The following is a 20,898-nucleotide window of genomic DNA, read 5'->3' as shown; positions in this document are numbered from 1 at the left end:
TCCAGCTTATAAATTCTGCAAGAAAAGAGAAAGCTAACTATCATGCCATCAGGAAGAACGATGTATCCCACAGTAGCTTTTTCCGGTTTTCCTTACATAAATAATCAATTACAAAACTGAACATAGCTATTGCAGGGATTAGGCAAACAGCCTCTGGCTTTGTTGGTACAAGACCTACAAAGCTTTTGCATTTTTTTTTCTCTAATGACAATACGGAAAATAAAAACCAACCTAAACTATTCAATGCTATTTCCTAAATTGCAATGAACCCAGTCCGTCAGTGACAACAGAACATTTACATCCAGTTCCAACATATGTCAGTATATAAAGCGGTTGCTGAACATTTAATGTGGCTATTACTCTTTATCTCAGTTCTCCGTGAAACAACCTAAAACTGATTTTTGACTGTGCAGAGGACAAATTACCTCCTGGTCTTGTTCCTTTTTGTAACTTGTCTGGGGTAAACAACCCAGATAAACTGTTCTACCAAGGACTTCAGCACTTCCATAACTCTTCAGTGGGCATAATCTAGATGTTACTGTTGTCCAAGTAAAAATTTGTCTTAAGTTTCAGGTCACTGCTTCTCATTATGTGGAATCGCCAGGAATGCGAGCAGGCGTGTAGCCTTCCAGCCCTTCATCTGCCAGTACCCAAGTTAAAAATCTGACCTTCAGGCTTTTCCAAAACTTTTTTTTTTTTTTTCGTCAGACTGCAGAATAAGTTTTCATTCAGCTATTATTTTGGAAAAACAGACATAGCTTAGCTGAACTTGGTTGAAACTGCTGAAAAATTTAGCCTAGGTTCTAGATTGTAACTTCTTGTGCTAACTAAGATTGAAATGAAGATGTTGCCCCATCCCAAGAAAATCTGGTTTTGATCTTCTTTTCCTTACTGTGGTTAAACATAATCCAAAACAAAGCCAGTCTTCCCAACAGTATTGGAAAACACCATCCAGAACGTCCCCTTCCATTCCCTCAGCAGGTGCAGTTCTTGCTTTGCAGTATTCCAGGAGTCTTCTCCTCGCCACCAGGAAGCACATCAGCTGGACTTACACTAGCCTTTGCTCCGAGCGGAGAGTGTAGGGAAAGGTTTCATGTGGCCTCTGTGTCCAAACAGCCACAAGTAACTATATTATGGGTTGCTTTTGTTTTCATGTATGGGATTGGTGGTGTATGTGTTGAGGCAGTAAGGACTTTGATCCTCTGAATCACGCTGAAATTAGGTGCCACAAATAGCCTATATGAAGATCCAAAATACTTTCCAAAATCTTGCATAACAGACACTGGATATGTTGGGAAGCAGGAGAGAGGTGGAGAAAGAGATCTGTTAAGTTTATTTTCACCAAGTAATTCTGAATGAATGTTTTGTAGGCTAAAAGCAAGACTGCAATCATTTAGCTCCTTCCTTCCACTTACATTTTTTCCTTAAAGCTCAAATATAACAGAAAAATAATGAAAACAGAATGAAAATGGGTATGTGTATAAACATAAACTTCTTAGGTAGAAAAAGTACTAGGGGTATTATTTCAAATTGAGACTGAAAACTGGATGCTGATGGTCTCCCTTTATATGTAGCCACTGATTAATGAAATGTAGTTTGGATGTCTTGATATGCTCTTAAAATAAATATGAGCCTTGATAAAGCATAACTAGGGTTGGTTTCTCAGCTGTGAAGAGTTAGGATTAGGCTGCTTTACAGGTAGTCACTGATGTTGTAAGACTATTTTTTTATTATTATTCCTTAGGTACTGCAGCATTCTTGCAGTATTAGCTCTCAGTACTATTTTTGTTTTAATCGTTGCATCAAAACCCATGTCTCTTTCATGTTGCCCAGGACTGAAAGCTTACCTGAATGAGAAAAGCCATTTATAAAGTAGAAGCAATAGGTTTTTATTAAGAACATCAGAATTATATTGCAGTATATCGGTTTGCATTCTTGTGGTGACTCATTTATATGAGATAAGGTAATTGGGTGCTTCCTACCCTTTCTATCATATTACAGATAAAACATCATGGTGGTTTGGTTTTCTACTTTTGCTATCCTTTGCTTCTCCTCCCAATTCAACTAACATTATTTTGGACTGCGAGGGTATGGATTACATGGTCGTAACTGGGTTTGCTGAATTTGAAAAAGCTCTCACGTGTAAACAATAGGATAGTGCAGTGGTTTTGATGTAAGGCAGCCTTTATCACTGTCTTTGTTTTCTTTTTAGTGTGTCTTCTTTTGAGTGTCTAAGCTTCTGGAGGAGAGAATGCAGATTACCCTTAAGGGTATATTTGCTTTTTTCCACGTAAAGGCAATCACAACACAGTAGTATCATGCTGATTTGCAGTCAAGCTATAAAACTTTACTGTGGCAATGTTGACATGAAGAATCTGTAGCATGAAATGTGTATATCTTTGCTGCAGTAAATTGCTAATCCACTAGTTAGGCCAGGTTTTGTTTTTAATAGAGTTTCTCTGTGTTTCAGTGGTAATTCCTTTCAATGAATACTGCCACTCACTCTGATGTAGTTTTGTTTATTACCCAGTAACCCTGGAACTCCTGCCTGTCCTCACTACATCTTGAGATTAGGACTTGGTTTGCTTCACAGCTGCTGAGTTTGGGGTTTGGGGTTTTTGTGATGGGTGGGTTTTTGCAGGAGGAGGGGAGTAACCAAAAGGGGAATATGTTTGTTATCAGTCAGCAGTTTATGAAGGGGAAAAAAAATGTGTCAATTGTTTTCAGAGAACAAAAATGGACATGGAAAGTTGCTCCCTACTGCACCGCAGTCTTCATAACATTTCTCCTAAGTAAAGGTGTCTCAGAGCTTAGCTGTGGAAAAAATACTCTTTTGGAATGGGTATCATCTATACTTCTTTGTGACTGGCACTACTTCCTTTCAGTCAATGCTTTCCATGAGCACAGGGCTTCACTATATGAAAGAAATCCCTTTATTTTGCTTTCTTCCCATTATTTTTGGGTGTCTGTCCTTGCCTTTGTCTCTGTGTGTCACAGTGATTTTCCTCCAGACAGTCATCCCTGTTATTTAAGCCTGGAAGCACAGAGAAACATTGCCATGCAAATAGAAATTCATGACTAACCAAAATTTGTAAATCCCCTTGGGTTTCTTTCAGTCAGTTCCCCTAAAATCTTGATAGTCACTCTACTACCCAGTAGTATCGCCTACTGGGATTCCTAAAGTAGGTGCTTTTCCACCATCATTCAGGATGCAAGCAAACAGCTATATGCAGTAAATATCCACAGGAGCCAAGGCCCAAAGGTGATGTTCACACAGGCAGGGTGGGTGAGGACCCTCAAAGAAAGGAGACTTGGTACCAGCCTTCACTCCACTAAGTAATTGAAAGGAGCATAAAAAATAAAGATACAACATTCTTCTCAGCAGACCAGACTGAGAACCTGTTTCTAATATCTTACAACTTTGTCTCACTCTCTCAAGAGGTGGAAAATGTATATTCAGATCCCTTCAGCCAACAGAGAGGTCTGAAGAACATTTCCTAAATCAGCAAGTAGTAGTTTAAACTCTTGGCTATCAACAAAAGAGAAGTGGAGAGAAAAGGCTAGTGTTTAATTGCTTCATTTTGTAAAACAAAACAGATAAACCAAAAAAACCCTGAGCTGGCACAGCTGTAGGAAAACAGTGGAGACTTGAAAAGTGAAGTGCAATTCCTCTCCATCACACTTTTTCCAGGTGTGTTGAGGCAGCTCTCCACCCAGGTGTCTGGCCCTTCCAAACCCCAGCCTTCACCATCTAATGCTCTTCATGTGCTTGCTTTTTCAGCCTGATTTTTGAATTGTGGCCTCCACTCAGCAGCATGTGCCTCAGGGGGAGGTAGGGCAGTTCTACCTAAATATTGATACACCTCCCTGCATGGACTTACTAGATAGCCAGCTCAGATCTGTAGGACTTCCAGGTACTCACTAACAGTCCAGTGCAATACATCATTATGTACCCAGCTCCTGTTGTCTTCTGCTAAAACATCCCACATGGTCTGCTTTTGAACGTTGGGTTGTTTGGGGTTTTCTGTATTACGTTCTTCTGCTTATCTCTCTGCTCTTCTGCCCATCATTATTCCTCAGTCAATATGTTTTCCCCCTTCCTTCCTTCCTCCCCAGTTCACTTGAGGACAGTATTTTGAATCTCTGTAAACCTCTAAGTATTATCTTCTGGTATTTTCAGTACCACCAATTTAATAAATATAAATTTAATTATTTTTTTCCCTATCTCATCAAAAGGCATTACATAGATTCAAACTCAGCAGTCTGCTGGAATTTGCTGCCTGAAGTATTGCCAGCTTGCTTTGGTTTCTGTCTGAATTCCTGTACTGGAGAGTCTGCCTGTATCAGCAGCCCCTATTAATACCTTTCCACCATTTGACGTTAATGCCTCCCTCATCTTAGTTGCTATTGTATTCTTTCTATTTGTATACAAACATGACATATTACAATATGCTTTTTTATTTCTTTTAATTATTATCTAAGATTGCAGGTGCCCTTCTCCAGTAAGTTAAAGTTTTAAAATGCTGTGCTGTCTTTCCCCCCTTGTAACAACATTCAAGCTTCATGAGCAGTCAGTTCTTGCCCTTTCAGTATAAATACAGGGGAGCAAGGTTTGCTGCTTTGATGCTCGTAGTTTCCATGTAGTCACATTAACAAAGTGCTTGGTTCAGTTGCTTTGCATTTCCACAAGAGCATTCTGTGTTTACCCAGAGCCAAAACTCAAGCTACGTTTTCCTGTTGGTTCGACCCACACTTGCTGCACTTTATAAAGCTGCTTGTTTTGTCTGTGTGTAACTATGCTGAAATGAACTGCTTGGATGCAAAAGAGACAGATCAGCTGCCCTTGCTCTGGCAGTAAACTTAATCATAAGTTCATGAGCACTAATTTGTGCTGGTTTTAAATAAGTTTTGGCAGCTTTTTTTTGCTGCTTTTCCTCTCCTCCCCCCCCCCAGTTTTCTGCTACTTTGCCCATCTGGCACTGTAACATTTGTTGTTATGTTCCAGTTGGAAGCACTGTGGGTGGAATTGCAGACTCAAGTGTTGGCTGAATAGCCCTTAGGCCACCATGAACATTTCTGTTTCCACTGTCAGCTCTACGTGTTCAGCAACCTCAGTCTGGGATTCTTGGGTGAGGGAATCGTTGGCTCACTGTCAGTTTTACAGCACCTCCTCCTTCCCAAGGCTCCCTGGTTCTCTGAATTCAGCATTTCAGCAGCAACTTGATGTTCGTCTAACTGCACACCAGTGAAGAGCTGTTACTTTGAGACTTCTTTGCTACACTCTAACTTTTTTCATTATAGGCAGGCTATTGCTAGTTTTTATAAATGCCAACCCCTTCTTCCCCACTGTAAATGGATTACTAGTCTCCATTACTCTTTCGAGAATCTGTCTAATGTTATTGAACTTGACATTACAAATGTTTTCTTTTATAACTTATCCAGTCTTAAGGCATCTTCTTTTAAAGAGGCTGATGGAAATATGTAATCTGAAGTCATCTAACTTGTTGCGCTATGACATACAAGATGAGCAAGAAAGGGCCTGATGCGTAGTGAACTCTCTGTGTGCGCATACGCTGCATCTGGAGCAGTTTACCCAGGGGGCACAGATAGATGTTAGCAAGTGTAAGATGAGTCTTTTTAAGTAAACTGTTTGCAGCGATCAGGGCCACTTTGGCAGCCCATCTGAGCTGCTTGCAATTTCAAAACTCCATTCACGACCTATACGGTACTGGGTGGTGTTGGGAGAGTCTCACGGGCACACCACTCAATCCTCAGCCCGCTTATTAAAATGTTTTTTAAAATTGTTTTGCTGGGGTCAGGACTGGCATCGATGCTGCACGGGAATCTACAGCAAATACTTGCGCTGGCCACCTTTCCCTTGTGTATTGATCAAGTACTGGTTACAGCTAAAGATTTGGCCAATAACGTCAAGTAATCTGCAGCCTGGTGGGCTTATGGAAACTATGATGAGAGTAGCTAAATGTCAACTTTAGCTGAGGACTGGGCGTTATGCAGCAAATAAACTTCTAAAAAAATCAACAATCCTGTTTTCAAGGAAATGTGATAAGAAGAAAACTCACAAACCCTACATTTTATGCTAAGAGAATTGTTTCTAATGAGAATGTTTTCCAGTATTTCCCTTGAGACATCAGCTGCTCCTTAAAAATAATGTTCCAACTTCAATTTGCTCAATTGGAGGAAGGTAGAAGGCCCAACAGCTCGTATCAATGAATATAAACTATAACTTTTATGCAATCTGGAAGGTACCATAGCACTTGTACTCCTTCTTAGTAATTGTACCTTATATTGTTTCTTTCCCAGATAACACATTTTCCCCCTCTGGCTTTCCTTCCCATTCCAAGCTTTCCATTCATCTGAAAAATACTAGTTTAGACAATCCAGGCACAATATCACTCTAAACTCATTATTTCAGAGACTTTAATTATCCCCTCTCATCCTTACATGAATAAACAGAAGAAAAAAAAGTCACAGCAAATTGTCCATGGCCCGGATGCCTCAAGCATCATGTGAATCATCCCTCTCTTGATAGAGAAGAGTTTATATGCCCACAGAGGGAGCATGTCCCATGATCCTTAGGAAAAATCAGCAGATCTGTGGGAACTCCCAGGGAAGTTCATCCTGTTTTGCTCCACTCTGAGAGCCCTGCTCCTTTCTGTAGCACAGCTCTGGCAACTACTCCTCAAAGGCAGAAGCAAGCATGCAGGCATTGCTGATGCTGTCAGCATTCATCCCTGGCACAGTCTGTATAGAAAATAAAGTTGTTTGCTGTATAAAATTGCTGTTCTCCCTGCTGCCCGCTCCTGTAAGCCAAAAAAAACTTCATCTGAAGAGTGTTTGCATGGAATAGGAGCAGGTTAAGGGTGCAATATTGAATCTAGTGCTGCTCTAGCTCTGGTCTAAGGCTCTGGCTTGGCATTTCATCAGCTTTCCACCCCGCTTCGCTGCTGCAGGATGAGGGTGATTATGGCTCTTTAGCTTGGAACTAACGATCCACCCTGCAAGTCACCTCTGTCCTAACCACATTTTCAGAGCTATTTATAAGACTGCATTTCCAAACCTGATTTTCTTTAGTTCTTGGATCGATTTCTAAGCTCTTAAGGAATTTGTTCTGCTTCCTGGAATGGAGGAACTACTGTCTGCTGACATCTTTGCTCTAAATGTCAGTGATGTGTGCTTTGGCATAAATTCTCTTCTGATGGAGAAAAACGTGCTAATTAGCACCCAGTTATCCTGAACATTTTGAAGACAAAAATACAGCCATAGGCAATTCTAGCACCATATTTCTTTTTTGTTTCTACATTTAGTTGAGAACATCTTATTACAGTGTTTTGGTATATGAAACTTTATTCAGCTCTATCTATGACTAGTTTGTTCTGGCTCAGTTCTTTTCCTGTTGACCATGTTAGGCTTACTTGAGGCCTGTAAAGGGTATTTTCTGATCCCAACACACAGAGCTATGTGTTGGGTTTTTTTTTATTTCTTTTTAAACCATTAGGCTCCCCCCCGCACACAGGCTCAGGACTGTAATTGCATACCCAATCAATTCCAGTGTCACCTCTGTAGCATTTTTCAAATTTGTCAACTTCCTAGGTGCTTTCTTTTCATATTTTGATTAGATTACCAGAAGCCTTAAAAATATTTAACAAAGATTGGCACCATCCTTCTGTTTGTGCTCAGAATAAACCATTGTAGTAAAACCATCTCAAGCTGAGTATGTTGTTGACGCTTTTCTGCTGAAGATCCATACAATTAGAAATTTGTGTGCTGAACTCTCTCCCGCCTAGGTGGAAAATGATTACTGATCCCTGTAACAAATTTTTCATCCTATATCCACTGACAAGCAGTCGTTCTCAAGTTCCCCCTTTTCTTCAGATGTTGTCATTAGCCACAATTTTCTTCTTTTGAGTTGTAGTGGGGGTTTTTTCAGCTGTAAAGTTTGCTTTTGTAAAACCTCTACTAATGAAGTGCATCTTGTTCATCATCATCATGTTGTAGACTAGTCATTATTTTAAGAGGGTTCTAATTGTATGCATATGCCTCACGGTCCAAATGACTCCAGAAGTCTTTACCTGAGATTACATACCATTTCAGCTATCTTTTAAATAATGTGTTGGCATCTTACTGGAAACTTCAGGAATATAAAATGTGTCAGCAGGTCCACTAGTGCTTTAAAAGCTATTCAGCTAGCCTCCCTTGAGACGTTGTTGTAAAATCTACAATGCACAATCAGTTATGAATTGTACATCTTTTTAGCATTCATGGGTAGACCGTTAACAAGGGAATAAATAGCAGAATTTTATTTAATCCCATACATTGCTTAATATTAATTATTAAGCAAAAGACACAGCCATTCTATCCCCTTCAGCAGAAGGGCATCCATAATGCTCTGAATGCAACACACTTTCTTTCGGACAGATGGGTAAGGTCCAGCCACAGATACCTGTGGCTGTAATGCAGATCAAAATCCCTGTTTACTTGAAAGTAATAAAACTGGAGGAAAAAAACCCTAATTATGTCCACCTTTTCTAACTTGAAGTTTCTTCGGTGTAACTGTTTACATGAATATGAATAGGCTGTCATGTATCATTGGAGAGAAATAAGTATTTTGGGGCGCAATTTATTTGACCAAAGGCACATATTTACTCTGGAATGAGACAACTGTCCAGAATACATAAAGAGAAATTATTTAGTTTCATTGGTGTCAGATGTAGACATTTCTACTCAGTCAAAAGAATCCTGCCCTTAATGTGTAAGCTATGCACTCAACAGCCAATTTATTATTGCTGGGCTGTAATATCAGTTCTGTCATCCTTACTAGTCTCACTTATTCAGTGAGACTATTTACATATTAAAGTATTACTCAGCATGAGTAATAGTGCCAGCACTGAGGTTATGTTGCAAGTAGAGAGGAGAGATGTTTCCATTAGCACTAAACTTTATCTCAGAAAAATCACTGGAGACTGGCATCTTCCAGAGGTTCTGCTTTCTTTTGATTATCCTCCCTTCCTCCAGTAATTGACTCCAAGCAGTTCAACTTCTGTTATTTGGTGGAAGAGAATCTCTCTTTATCAGGGATTTATTCATGAAGTCGCAGAATGTCTGTCGTTAGGTATCAGGTTGTCTGTATCGATCACAAGCAAATAGATTACTGGAGAGTGGAGGGAGTTGTTAGGGATGGTGTTGTGGCATATGGGAGAGTGTATCTGAAGATAATGCGTTGGTGGAGGGGCTCATACATGAGACACAGAAGAATGAAGAGAGGGGAGACCTAGGTAAGACCAGGATACTTCAAGAGATAAGCAGTGGATGCACAATCTAATGAGGATAAATACAGTTAAAATCTCTATTGGCCCATCCACTTACTTGAGCTGGACATCCTGTTCTCATTTGAAATGTTTGTGATGAGTGAACTTATTTAATACTTTCCTCTGAAACTAGAAGAGAAGGAACAAGATTTCAGTTAGGTCACATTTGCTTTGTATTTGGATTAGGACGACAATTTTACTCCTGGATGAAAAAAAAAGATGAAATTGTACCACATGTTATGCCCCCTTAGGGACCTCTGCCACTGACAGTTGTGCACTGTCAAGGAAGAAAAGACCCAACCACTTGGATCTTCCCTACTGAACAACCAGCATTTTATTGAGCCTAACTCAAATCCCCAGACAGACAAACAGAAGCAGCTAATAAGGACATGAAAAAGAAACCGCAGAAACCTAGCTTCTGGGCTTTGTCCCATGGCCATGAGTTATCCCAGGTCAGATTTTGCTCCAACACGATCATGATGATAGAAGGTCAATAGAAGCAAATCATTTAAAGTGAAGATACATGTAGACCCTGAGCACTCACATAGACTTGAATTCTAAGTTAAAAACATTTTTCTTCAAAATATGGAATGTTTATCAAGATAGGAATATATATGTGTCACTATATAAATCATACAGTTCTTTATGGGCATATGAATAATCATAAAATCTGTTATGTGCACAGGCACAGATCGCTAAAGGACTGGTTTATATTAACTGCATTTACTTTAACAGAATTCTTTGCTTCTAATCCCCTTAATAATAATGTATTACTAAACTGTTTAGCCTCCCAGCTTACTCTAGTTACTCAAATTATATTTAAACAGCATTTTATCTCATTTCCATTTCTTAACAGTCTACCACTGGTGATACTTTCTTACTATATATTAGCTATACATAAAACATTAGTTTCCTGTTAAAACAATTGTGCATTCAGCATGGAGCCTCAGCAAACGTAATGGGGTAGATGAGCCTTTCTCAAGTATAAACTAATGCTGAAGGAGTCCATATCTGCCTGTTTTCCACCTTCAAAACCTGTATGCTGTTGCTGTTGAAATCAGTATTCAAAAAGAAATAGGCTTCTGTTGGCTTTTTGCTAGCATTTCTGCTGTTCACATGATAGTCCTTAATTCATACATTGTGCAGCCAAAAGGAACCCTTGCAACCCTGTCTAGCCTTAAGCATAAACCTACCCAGATTTAATTTCTATTTGAACTTGAGTCTTTTGAGGGAGAAGGAATCTTAACCCACTATAACAGAGAGTTCACAGCACTGAGAAGCTATTCCAGCTGTTTCAGTCTTACTATAAAGTACATGCATATTTCTAAATTAGAATTTTTCTAGTTTCTTCTCATAGCCGTTGGATATTACGCCCTTGTCTGCTGGCTTGAAGAGTCGACTACCAAAATTATGCTCCCTTCAGAGGTACTGTAGATCATGATCAAGTCACCCCAGTAACTTAGCTGTCCCAAACTCCTGTGTTTCCACAGCAAGGCATATTTTGACTGTAGCAGAATGCGATTACTCTTCTGTACATGAATTTCATTGCAGAGTCATAAAGCGTGGTTTGCTCATAGTGATAATATTTAAGTTCAGTGTTCATTTGTCATTCTTCTTCTGTAGCCCCATCCTTTTCTCAGGAGGGAAAGGAGAAGCCCATTCCTTTGACAGTTTGTATTTAGGCTCTCCTGATTTATACCACAGATGACCTGTGGCTAGCTGGTGCTTTGTATAGCTCTTACCAGCTCACTAGAGGGAAGACTTGCCTTGACCTACATCGCAGTTCAGCTGCCTAAAGCCAAGAGAGGAACCTACCCAAATTTTGGTGACAGTACCATACAGGTTGTTGAAAAGGATGAGCTTGAGATGCTTCAAATGGTGCTTTGTACTAGGCCTAAACAGAAAAATAACTGAGCTCAGTGAAGGTGCTGCTAATGAACACCACCATGGAAGAACTGCTAGTTCATTCTCTGAACGGGAACATGGCTCTTGTAACAGATTGAGTTCTAACCGCTATTCTTTTAAGCAGGCAAAATTTCCATTGGAAGTATAACTACTAAGATATCACTTCACAGCAGCAATGTCCACAAGAGCTTTGTTTGTGCAAGGAATACCTGATTAGGTACCAAATCAGTTATGTTACTTTGCCACCAGAAGTCATACAAAATAAGAATGGGAATTCAATAGACCGTGGCAAAACCAATTCATAATTTACACCAGTACAGTGGCCTGCACCTTGCTCTGGCTGCACGTAGCACTAAGGTAAGAGAACCGGCATTTAAGGGGTAAAGTCCCTTCCTGCCATGAAATCACTGTCAGTAGCAGCTGCTGGGGAGGTCAGAGGGTGGGAGAAGCACAGTGCAGCTCCTGCCCAAGGAGCAATGTGAAGAGCTGCCAGGCAGCTGAAGAGCAGCCAGCCACTGAGCCCTGTGCCCACCACTCGTGCATTCGGCAGCACCCACGGCTCCTGGGAAAACCACCAGACAGCCCCATTGCTAAGAAATGTTTGCAGCAAATAAAAGATGTTAACGTAAAGACATTTCCAGGATGGTTAATGAGCTATGGAACAAAGTTAGGTGGGAATTTACCCCTCCTTCATGATGTTAAGGGGATAATGCAATAAATGTTTTGTACCTTTTTCCATCAAGAACTTCACAGTCACACATGGTGGAAATTAGGACTTTGTTTAAATACAAGCTGTTTGTTGCTAAAGGTTTTTCTTTCTTTTTTCATCGACTCTTAAATGTGTGTGTAGGGTTAAAATCTGTATAAAACTTACTGAACTACTGTTCTTAGCTCTGCTTCTTGTGTTGATTACTTAGATCCCTATGTGAAGATCCATCTGATGCAGAACGGTAAGAGGCTGAAGAAGAAAAAGACTACAATTAAAAAGAACACTCTGAATCCCTACTACAATGAGTCTTTCAGCTTTGAAGTACCATTTGAGCAAATTCAGGTAATGTCAAACAGTGTTTTGTCTTCCCTTTGCATTACATTTGTCAGCCCTTATAAATATTTAACAGGAATCTTGTTAATTATCACGTGTGCGTGCCTTCATTAGCACCTAGGTGCCAGCCCTGTGCTACATTAGATGAGTGTGACTGCTTCAAGAGGGAAATGATAAAATGCACAGTACTTACGAAGCTTTGATTCATCAGTGAGAAATGGGTAACTGACATTTTCTGTTAACAAAAATGGATTCTGGAAAAAAAAATATCCATAGGGTGACAGTGAAGGAGTGTGCCAGCAAAAAAGTATAGGGATAAAAGAAAAGGCATATATAGCAATTTTCCCCAAATTAGTTGAAATAATAAATGGGCATCATCAGTTAAATGTGTTCCCTATGCATTTATTGGTCCTGTTTGTTGAAAGCACTGCAGCATCCCTCTGAAGTAAAACACCTAATTTAATCACAACTTGTTTTCAAGTTGTATTCACCGCACCAGGAAAACTTTTTCAATGATTCCTACATCCCTTTGAAAAAGACATTTGAGATTCTCAGGGGTCAGTACTGCAGTACCTCTTTCTAGGCACCGCAGGGGATCTTCCAGCAGCTCTCCAGGTGCTGCTGCTGTCCCCTAAAATGACGGGGCCTCAGAGGTCAGCACAGTGAGCTGGAAGTCACCTACATTAGCAGTGGGAAATACCAGAACAAGGCATTGTGTCTTTTTTTCAGGGACTCTGTTACCTACCTTTGGGCTGAGCTACTGGAGGCAAATAATCTCTTATTCGTGAGAGTGAGATTTAACAACTTCTGATATTAACTAGCCTTTTCTCACAAGAGAGAAGCTCTTTTTTTCCATCTCAGGAGGCATGTGGGAAACCTGCATCCAATTCACTCTCCTCCCTAAGTGAATTTAAACCTATATCTTCAATGTTGTAAGCAAGTACTCTTGTCACCTGTGCCTATAGCTTATGATGAGAGTGCAGCATTAATTTCTGCATAAATAATAAGTATATGGCTGGCCACAGAGCATAAGATCACCTGTTAGTTGGGTGGTTCTCTTGGAAAGGGAGAGACTTTGGTCTTTGGTGTGATCTAGGTAGTGTAAACCACATAAAGATCAATTGGTACAGGCCTTCTTTATTTTTTTAAAGCATTAACCATTAGTGTGAAACTATTTCATTATTTTGTGCCCTTGTTAGAGCATTCATTGGCAGGGGAGATGTATCCATGTAAATACTCTCAGAAGAGAAAAGAACTGTATGCTGGCTTCCCACCTGCCCACAGAGCCCTGTGACCATGGAGGTATTAAGCAAGGCAGGAGCTTTTCTGGGTGGAGCTGAATGTGTAAAGCGTACCTCCAGGGCATCATCCCAGTTTGAATGACCATAATTAAAGTAGTTTGGGATTACATCCTTTTGTGGCCTGTGAGAGGTCTACATATGAGTTAGGTGCCATGCTACTCGTAGTTTGAAAGTTTAAATGGCCTGAGCCAAACTGGGACCCCTCTCTTGATTAGATGAAAGCATGGTACAGGTTTTGAGACTCTGTATCTTGGACTTTGATAGCAACTGGCCCAGGAGCCAAGGCCTACATTTCAACTAAAGCTGCCTGCTTGGTTTTTATTGACTTGGTACTGACAAAGGTAATAAAAATAGACAAGGTGAGGCAGTAAGAATAGTGACTGGAATGCATCATCAGCCTGTTTAGAGTTTCTTCATAGCCCACATGCAGCGTGTACTGTGGGGTTTGTGGGCTCTAGGAATCAAAAAATGGGAAATCCAGTGGGGTCTAATTCCCATTTATTTTAATAAAAGCTGGTCTGTGTGCTTGTGAAAGATCTCATAACAAGCATCAAAGACACAGAGGCAAAAAAAGGATTAATCAAGTTGAGCCTCTCTAGCAATTTAGTCCATGAATGTCTTGATTTCCAAATAGGGACAGGACTGGGGAACTGGAATGGGCACCTCCAAGTTATCAGATCAGAGTTTTGGCATGGTTAAGTGCATTCTGTGGGTACTTGGCCATTTTGCTTTATAATTCCATGTCAGTTTTGTAAGGTGGAGATAGGACCTGCAAGAAGTATTGTGGTTTAGCTGTTTAAATTTTTGCTTGCCTTTTTTTTTTTTTTTTAATGTTTATTATAATAACTTTATAGGTATTTACTTCAGTATATAGCTTCAATGTAAAATCTGTAATTACGGACTTTGGTCCATGGTATTTTGGAGTTAGTTATAAAAGACTATATTTAGAAGTTATTTCATTATGGTTAGTGAAGTGATTGCATCATTAGAAAAACACATTTTAAGTGTTATTTAGACTTAGTATGGTAAAAATCACTGTGGCTTTTGGGTAACTCATGTAAAAGTCATTAAGTAAACTTTCACAGTCAAATAAAAAATAATGGTTATACAAGTTTCTTGATTGTTGGAGAGCGAAGACAAGGAGCTCATGGAGGGAAAGCAGCTCAATAGCAGTGAATCTATGCTATTTAATATGGGCCAAACAGTAACACTTTCAACAATTTAATAGTGACTGTGGATTGTAGCTCTTAAGGAAGAAAAGTGATGTCTTTTAGGGTAATGGGAGAACACCACTGGGAAGTCAAATGCTGTTACTACAGGCAGATCAAGCATGTGTTTTGTCATGTGCAAGACACACTGCCTTTGTAGGTAGCAATGTCTCCAGGCCCTTTCAGTCCAAAGAATGCTTAATCACACCAAGCAAACTGTTAATCCAAGTGTTTATTAGCAGAGGTGGTGCTTTCTACAAGCACCTCTTGGGTTTTGCCGTGCATCTGTTCCTTTAATACATGGTACAAAGGCAAAGAGATGCTCACATTTCTCTGCAGGTTTAAGCCAGAGACCACGAGGTGAAAATCATCTCAGAGTTAATCATCTGAGCTAGCTGTTGTGACATCTTTATAGAGCAAGGAAAAGGGTCTTTTGTTTACAGGGTTCATTGTTGTCTTAGGATTAATGCCCCCCCCCCCCCCCCCCCCAAGAAAAGAAAAACCCAATAGTAACTAGCCCGCAAGCTTCTAGGTACAGCAGGAAACTTTTTTTTGTACTGTAAAGTAATAGCCTTGTGCTTACTTTTTATATCTGTGAGTGTAATACACATCTAAAACATAAATGTTCATTTGGGGAGGTACCATCAACATTAGAAGTGAGTGCATTGCAAACAGCAACACTGAAACATCATTTTGGCATCTAGAAATACTTGCTTCAGGATATTGCCTTTTATCGTGAGTGCTCTAGGGAGAGTCTTGAGTTTGATGTACACTTTTGTCATCAGCAACTATATAAATACTTTAGTGCCAGTTGGAATCATCTCTCTCTGGCTCAGTGAATTGTACAATCTTGTAAGGGAATGGACTCTGTAAAATAGACTTCATGAGCCTGGTCTTGCAGATATGCTTAAAAGAGTCAGTTGCTTTTAAAAGATAATTCTATTGCAAGCACTGAAATTAATCATTCTAGTAAGGAACCCAGATTCTACATATATTTAAAGCCTTAAATTTAAAAACCTGATGCTTGAGAATAAAAGATTTTCCTGGGAAAAAAAGTGCTTCAGGGCATTTCTTCCTCCAATTCAGGAAACTCACACGGTAAAAAGGAGCCGTGTGTATTTAGCATGGGATAGAAATGAATCAGAAAAAGAATTGTAGGTTCATCTTCAAAAATAAAGCTCCCTAAGGAGAAGCGTTTACAATTTAGTAAAATCAGCCCAAGGCTGTTAATGTCTTAGGCACTGTTGGGGAACAACACCACTCCACTGAAGGGAATAGCTGTTTGTGCTCTTTCAACAAATACTGATGACCTGAAGGAGAGGAATGTGTGCATGTGCAGGCAAGTGCATACACAAACGCCTGCCTTGAACATCACCTCCCAGTGTGCTCCAGTCTAAGTGAATGGAAAATTACCTATGAGCCATGACAGATGGGCTCGCGCAGATTTTGTGGGATAGTTTTACCCAGTTTGCCAGCGATCACCGTTCCTACAGCAGAAGTGGCACCCCAGCATCAGCTCAGTTGTAGGTGTGTCAGAGCCCTGAGACAGTGGGGTTTATACTTCTTTCCAACTACCCTGAGCATGCAGCCTGTTTTCTAGACTCCTTTATAAATATATTGAATATACACAATATACATACATACTTACATGTGTGCACATGCACATAAACACACAGATGAGTACGTGTGTGTGTGTACTTATATGGTAACAATAAGAGCTATCTTCTAAACTTATCTGAAAATAACTGATTAGCATGCTGGATGTATGGCTAAGAGTTGTTTAGAAGCAGAAAAAGCAATTAACAGAGAACAACATTGCAGACGTTAACTTGGGGAAGTGCTTTTTCTGAATTTTAGCTGGTAACTTATTTACTTAAACAATAGCAATGTGTTAAATTGCACTACTTTTGAATTAACTTACCTTAAGTTCTCCATTTTAGCCCTACAGAATTCTAGCAGTCTAAGTTTTCAATAACAATTCTTAAAAAAATCCATAAATTGTGAATCTGTTAAAGGAAAAAAACCCAACCTTGATTCCCATATAAAGCTCTTCGAGGCAAGGGGGCAACTTTGCAGTTAACAGGGAGGCTGTGAACTTAATTTTACTTGGAAGGCTCTCAAGAAGCAAAGACACAAGTTTGAATTTGCTTCTCGCTGGGGGAACCTGCAGTGGCTGTCACGCACTTACCCCCTTTGTGGAGTCTCCATTGCTGTTGTCTGTCCCAAGATTCATCTCTGCCCACCTTCCCCTTACCATCATGCTCACTGGTCTTTCTCTGTCTCATTGCAGAAAGTGCAAATTGTTGTGACTGTTTTGGACTATGACAAGATTGGCAAGAATGATGCCATCGGGAAAGTCTTTGTGGGCTACAATAGCACCGGAGCGGAGCTGCGGCATTGGTCAGACATGTTGGCCAACCCCCGGCGGCCCATTGCACAGTGGCACACCTTACAGCCCGAGGAGGAGGTAGATGCCATGCTGGCAGTCAAGAAGTAAATTAAATTAAATTAAATTATGAAGAAGAAGAAGAAGAAGCCTTTCTGCGTTTGCCCGCATAGTGCTCTTTAGCCAGTATCTGTAAATACCTCAGTAATATGGGTCCTTTCATTTCCAGCCATGTGTTCCTGACACAGATCAGTTGTACTTCTAAATTCCCATTTTTAATTTGCACAAATATAAATGTAGAGAGCCCTCTAAAGGCGCTTAATTTCACCACTGCCCCCCCAGATCTACTCTTCTTTTAAGCAATATGATGTGTAGATAGAGCATGACAGAAATTATTTATTGTATCACACAGTTGTATATATACACCAGTATGCTGAGAATTTATTTCTAGTTTGTGTATTTGTATGTTGTAAACGTTTCCTAATCTGTGTATATCTAGATGTTTTTAATAAGATGTTCTATTTTAAATTATGTAAATTGACTGAGATATAGGAGAGCTGATAATATATTATAGGGTAACTATTGTATCGTCTGCATTCCAGAAAAAAAATTCCAACTTGTAAGGCACTAGTAGTGTTACACTGACATCTTAAAGGACAACTTAAATCTGAGCTTTCAACTGGACCATCCTAATAACACGCTACACGTCCACAGTGAATCTTGGAGGGGCAAATTCAATTGGGTAGATTTCTTTCACAGGCAACTTAGCATGATCTGAGCAGCTCCATGGCTGACCTCAAGGAGATGTAGCCAGAAGCCAGGATATAATTTTTTGTATATATTCCAAAGCAAAACACATAACAGACTGAAATGGCTTTAGATTGAAAGTTGAGGAAGCAGTTTCATAGGAGGCAATGATTTCATCTAACGTACAAAGTAACACCATTGCAGAGGTTGTGCAGGGACCGGGGGAGGGGGGGGGGGGGGGCGGGGCGCAGGAAAGGAGGAGGGAGATGCAGAGCTGTAGCGAAATGCTGCCATGAAAACAAGGGTAGCTCTCCATTATCACCTTTATACAAAATTTGCATACTGTGAATTCCATCCACAATTCCACATTATAATGAGTTTGCACATTAGACTTTGTAACAAAATATTTTATTATACTGACTCAGATTAGAAGGAATGCAGAATATTTTTTAGACACAGCCGTGTGAGTTTATTATACAATAATAGTTTCATGGTGAACAGACAGTATTGTAATCCCATCAGAAGATGACAAAATTTAGCCATAGTTCTAAATGCACTTCAAAGTAAGCCAAAAGAGAACAGCTAGTGACCTTTTATATACTATTTATACTTAAGTTTTAATTTGTCCTTTAAAAAAAAAAAGTGAAAACAAAGAACAAGTTCTAGAAAACTGAAGCAACCTCTTCTGTATACTAGATGCTCGTTTCAGGAGGAGTTTTTAAATGTTTTCAATGTTATTATGTAGTAAATGGCACTATTATGAAGCTATTAGTCATTCCATAAGAGTCTTGAAAGACTGCTCTGTGTATCACTGTGACTGCCGTGTGTGCTTAGAAATGTAGTTTTCTCAGTGGATAGCAATCAATTTATTCCGTAGTGATATTGTAATAATACTGCCATTCCCTTCTACTGCACTGCCGAAGGAACGCATAGCACAAGCAGTTCTAGTTATTACGGACCAATTTAGAACTGGAGAGCTATGCAGGGGACAAGGATGCTATATTAAATGGGTTGACCACGCAGCATTTTGTCAAGCCCTGTGCAATACTCTACATTTCCAATCGCCCTCGCCCCCCACCGCTTTACTGTAGATAGTTGTCTTACAGCCAGCCAGCATGTCATCTCAGCTTGTACCATCTCATCAAGTCATTTAGGGCATCACTTCTATCTCATGTACTGTCCTTTGAGGCCCCTCGCTTATCTTTCCAATCTGTGAATATATTTATAATGCTTTGAAGAGATCATTATTTTCAGCAATGCAAACGACCCCAGAAATGTGGAAATGCTATAACTTTTGGAGGGAGGCATGAGAAGTAACCATTAAAGTTCTTATCAATTGTAGCTAACGGAAGTTATTGAAGACAAAGAACAAAGATGAATGTAATCAGAGAACTGTGTACTGAAAACTAAATTCCACAGCCTCCCTCAAGGCTTTGCTTCTGGGAGAGGTGTGACAGCCTGAGAGGTCAGTGCCGTGACGGCCAAGCACCAGTGTTTTCAGTACATTTGACAGAACAGAAGGAGCAAAGAAGTGGGAGGAGAACAAGTCTGGATGTCTCCCCACCTCCAAAAGTCAGAATAGCAAGACCCATTTCCTTTCTTTTTTTACATGAAACACAGAAAAAACACAAGCGAGACATTTTCTGATAGAAACAGGCGCATACATGCAAAGCATCAAGCTGGAATTATTTAAAATCTTAACCTTAAGGACCAAACCCCACCAAAGAGAAGTAGACAGGTAGCTTTCCAGCACAAGAGCTTCATGGTCTCCAACTTTTGGTTGTTCATTCAGGATAGCTGCAGGTTCAAACTGCCAGGACTGACTCATTGTGTTAAGGTATTCTTAATGCTTTCTCTTCCTACACTGCCAGACTGAATGTCACCATAGAACTGGTTTGTGAGATACGATGATTCACAGAGACTGAACCTGCCATGTGACCAAGATGACATTTTCATCCTCAAAAGAAGCCACATGTACCTTTCTGACAAAGCTGTGTGAGGTATTAGAATCTGATGCTGTAGAAAGATCCTAGTTGCCTTTGTGTATATTTACTGCCTGCTTGAGTGTTTCTCTGTGTGGGTTTTCTCTGTATCTTGTAGAAATGTTTGGGGTGTTTTATCCTGCCATATCGCTCGTGGCCCGCGAGCTGACAACTTTAGCCGTATTTTACCTTCATTTTTGATGAGGTGGTTTATATTTTGTTTCACTTTGTGTAGTGACTTCCCACAGTAGAGTTTTCCAATTGTCGTTAAAAATAACATACATATTACACAGATATTCAATAAAAATGTTTTATTTCCTGTTGATGTTCTAGCATTTTTCTTTTGATACAAAACTTTGAAAAGATGTTTCACTTTAGCACAATCATAAACTTTGAAGTGTTGCAAGTGTAATAGCACAGCACTTTTCAAGGGGCTGTGACAAGCTGCTTTCATCAGCGTGGTTTGCTGCAAGACAGTCACAGCCAGTAGTGCTCCAGTAGATGCATTCTCCACCTCTGCTGCAGATGAAGAACTATCACCTCAGTTTCCCAAAAGCTTGATTATTTGCCTCCAAAAACATCACTCTCTGTCAAAACATGGACTAGCTACTATACCACAACAAAACCTCCAAGTAATTACCTATGCATCAGCACTTTTCAAGCCAATTGTGTTAAGAGCCATGGCTGAAGTTTTCTTTTGGAGAGAGATGGTATATTTTAACCTACATTCAAGAGCTACTTCTGAACTGGCCATAAAAATCAGGCCTCAAGTAGGCTAAAGATCGTTAAATAAGAGCTTAAACTGTAGGGGGGGGGGGGGGGGGGGGTGTAGTGAGAAGGTGTGGGAGGAAGTGAACCCACAAACTAACTATGATAGGAAAACACTGTGCTGTGAAGCAGTTCAAGTTCCTGAGCCTACAAAAAGAAACAGCTCAGAAAAAAACAAAAAAACAATAAACAAACCACACACCAAAAACCCAACCCAAACAGATAATAATAAT

General features: G+C 39.9%; 1 protein-coding gene across 4 annotated transcripts in view; it reads left to right on the top strand.

Annotated features, from left to right (window-relative positions):
• Nucleotides 1-20,220, top strand: part of SYT1 (synaptotagmin 1) — a 357,757-nt gene extending 337,537 nt beyond the window's left edge. For all 4 annotated transcript variants that reach the window (XM_055808605.1, XM_055808602.1, XM_055808601.1 and 1 more), the window contains 2 exons: nucleotides 12,149-12,282; nucleotides 17,073-20,220. In XM_055808605.1, the coding sequence (XP_055664580.1) occupies nucleotides 12,149-12,282; nucleotides 17,073-17,279 (341 nt within the window). In that variant the 3' untranslated portion in view covers nucleotides 17,280-20,220. The remainder of the gene's footprint in view (nucleotides 1-12,148; nucleotides 12,283-17,072) is intronic.
• The last annotated feature ends 678 nt before the right edge of the window (nucleotides 20,221-20,898 follow it).

Source organism: Falco peregrinus, chromosome 6 (genome assembly GCF_023634155.1).
Source record: "Falco peregrinus isolate bFalPer1 chromosome 6, bFalPer1.pri, whole genome shotgun sequence".
Classification (NCBI taxonomy): domain Eukaryota; kingdom Metazoa; phylum Chordata; class Aves; order Falconiformes; family Falconidae; genus Falco; species Falco peregrinus.
Note: the sequence above shows the minus strand (reverse complement) of the source record. Positions and strands in the feature narration are given on the sequence as shown.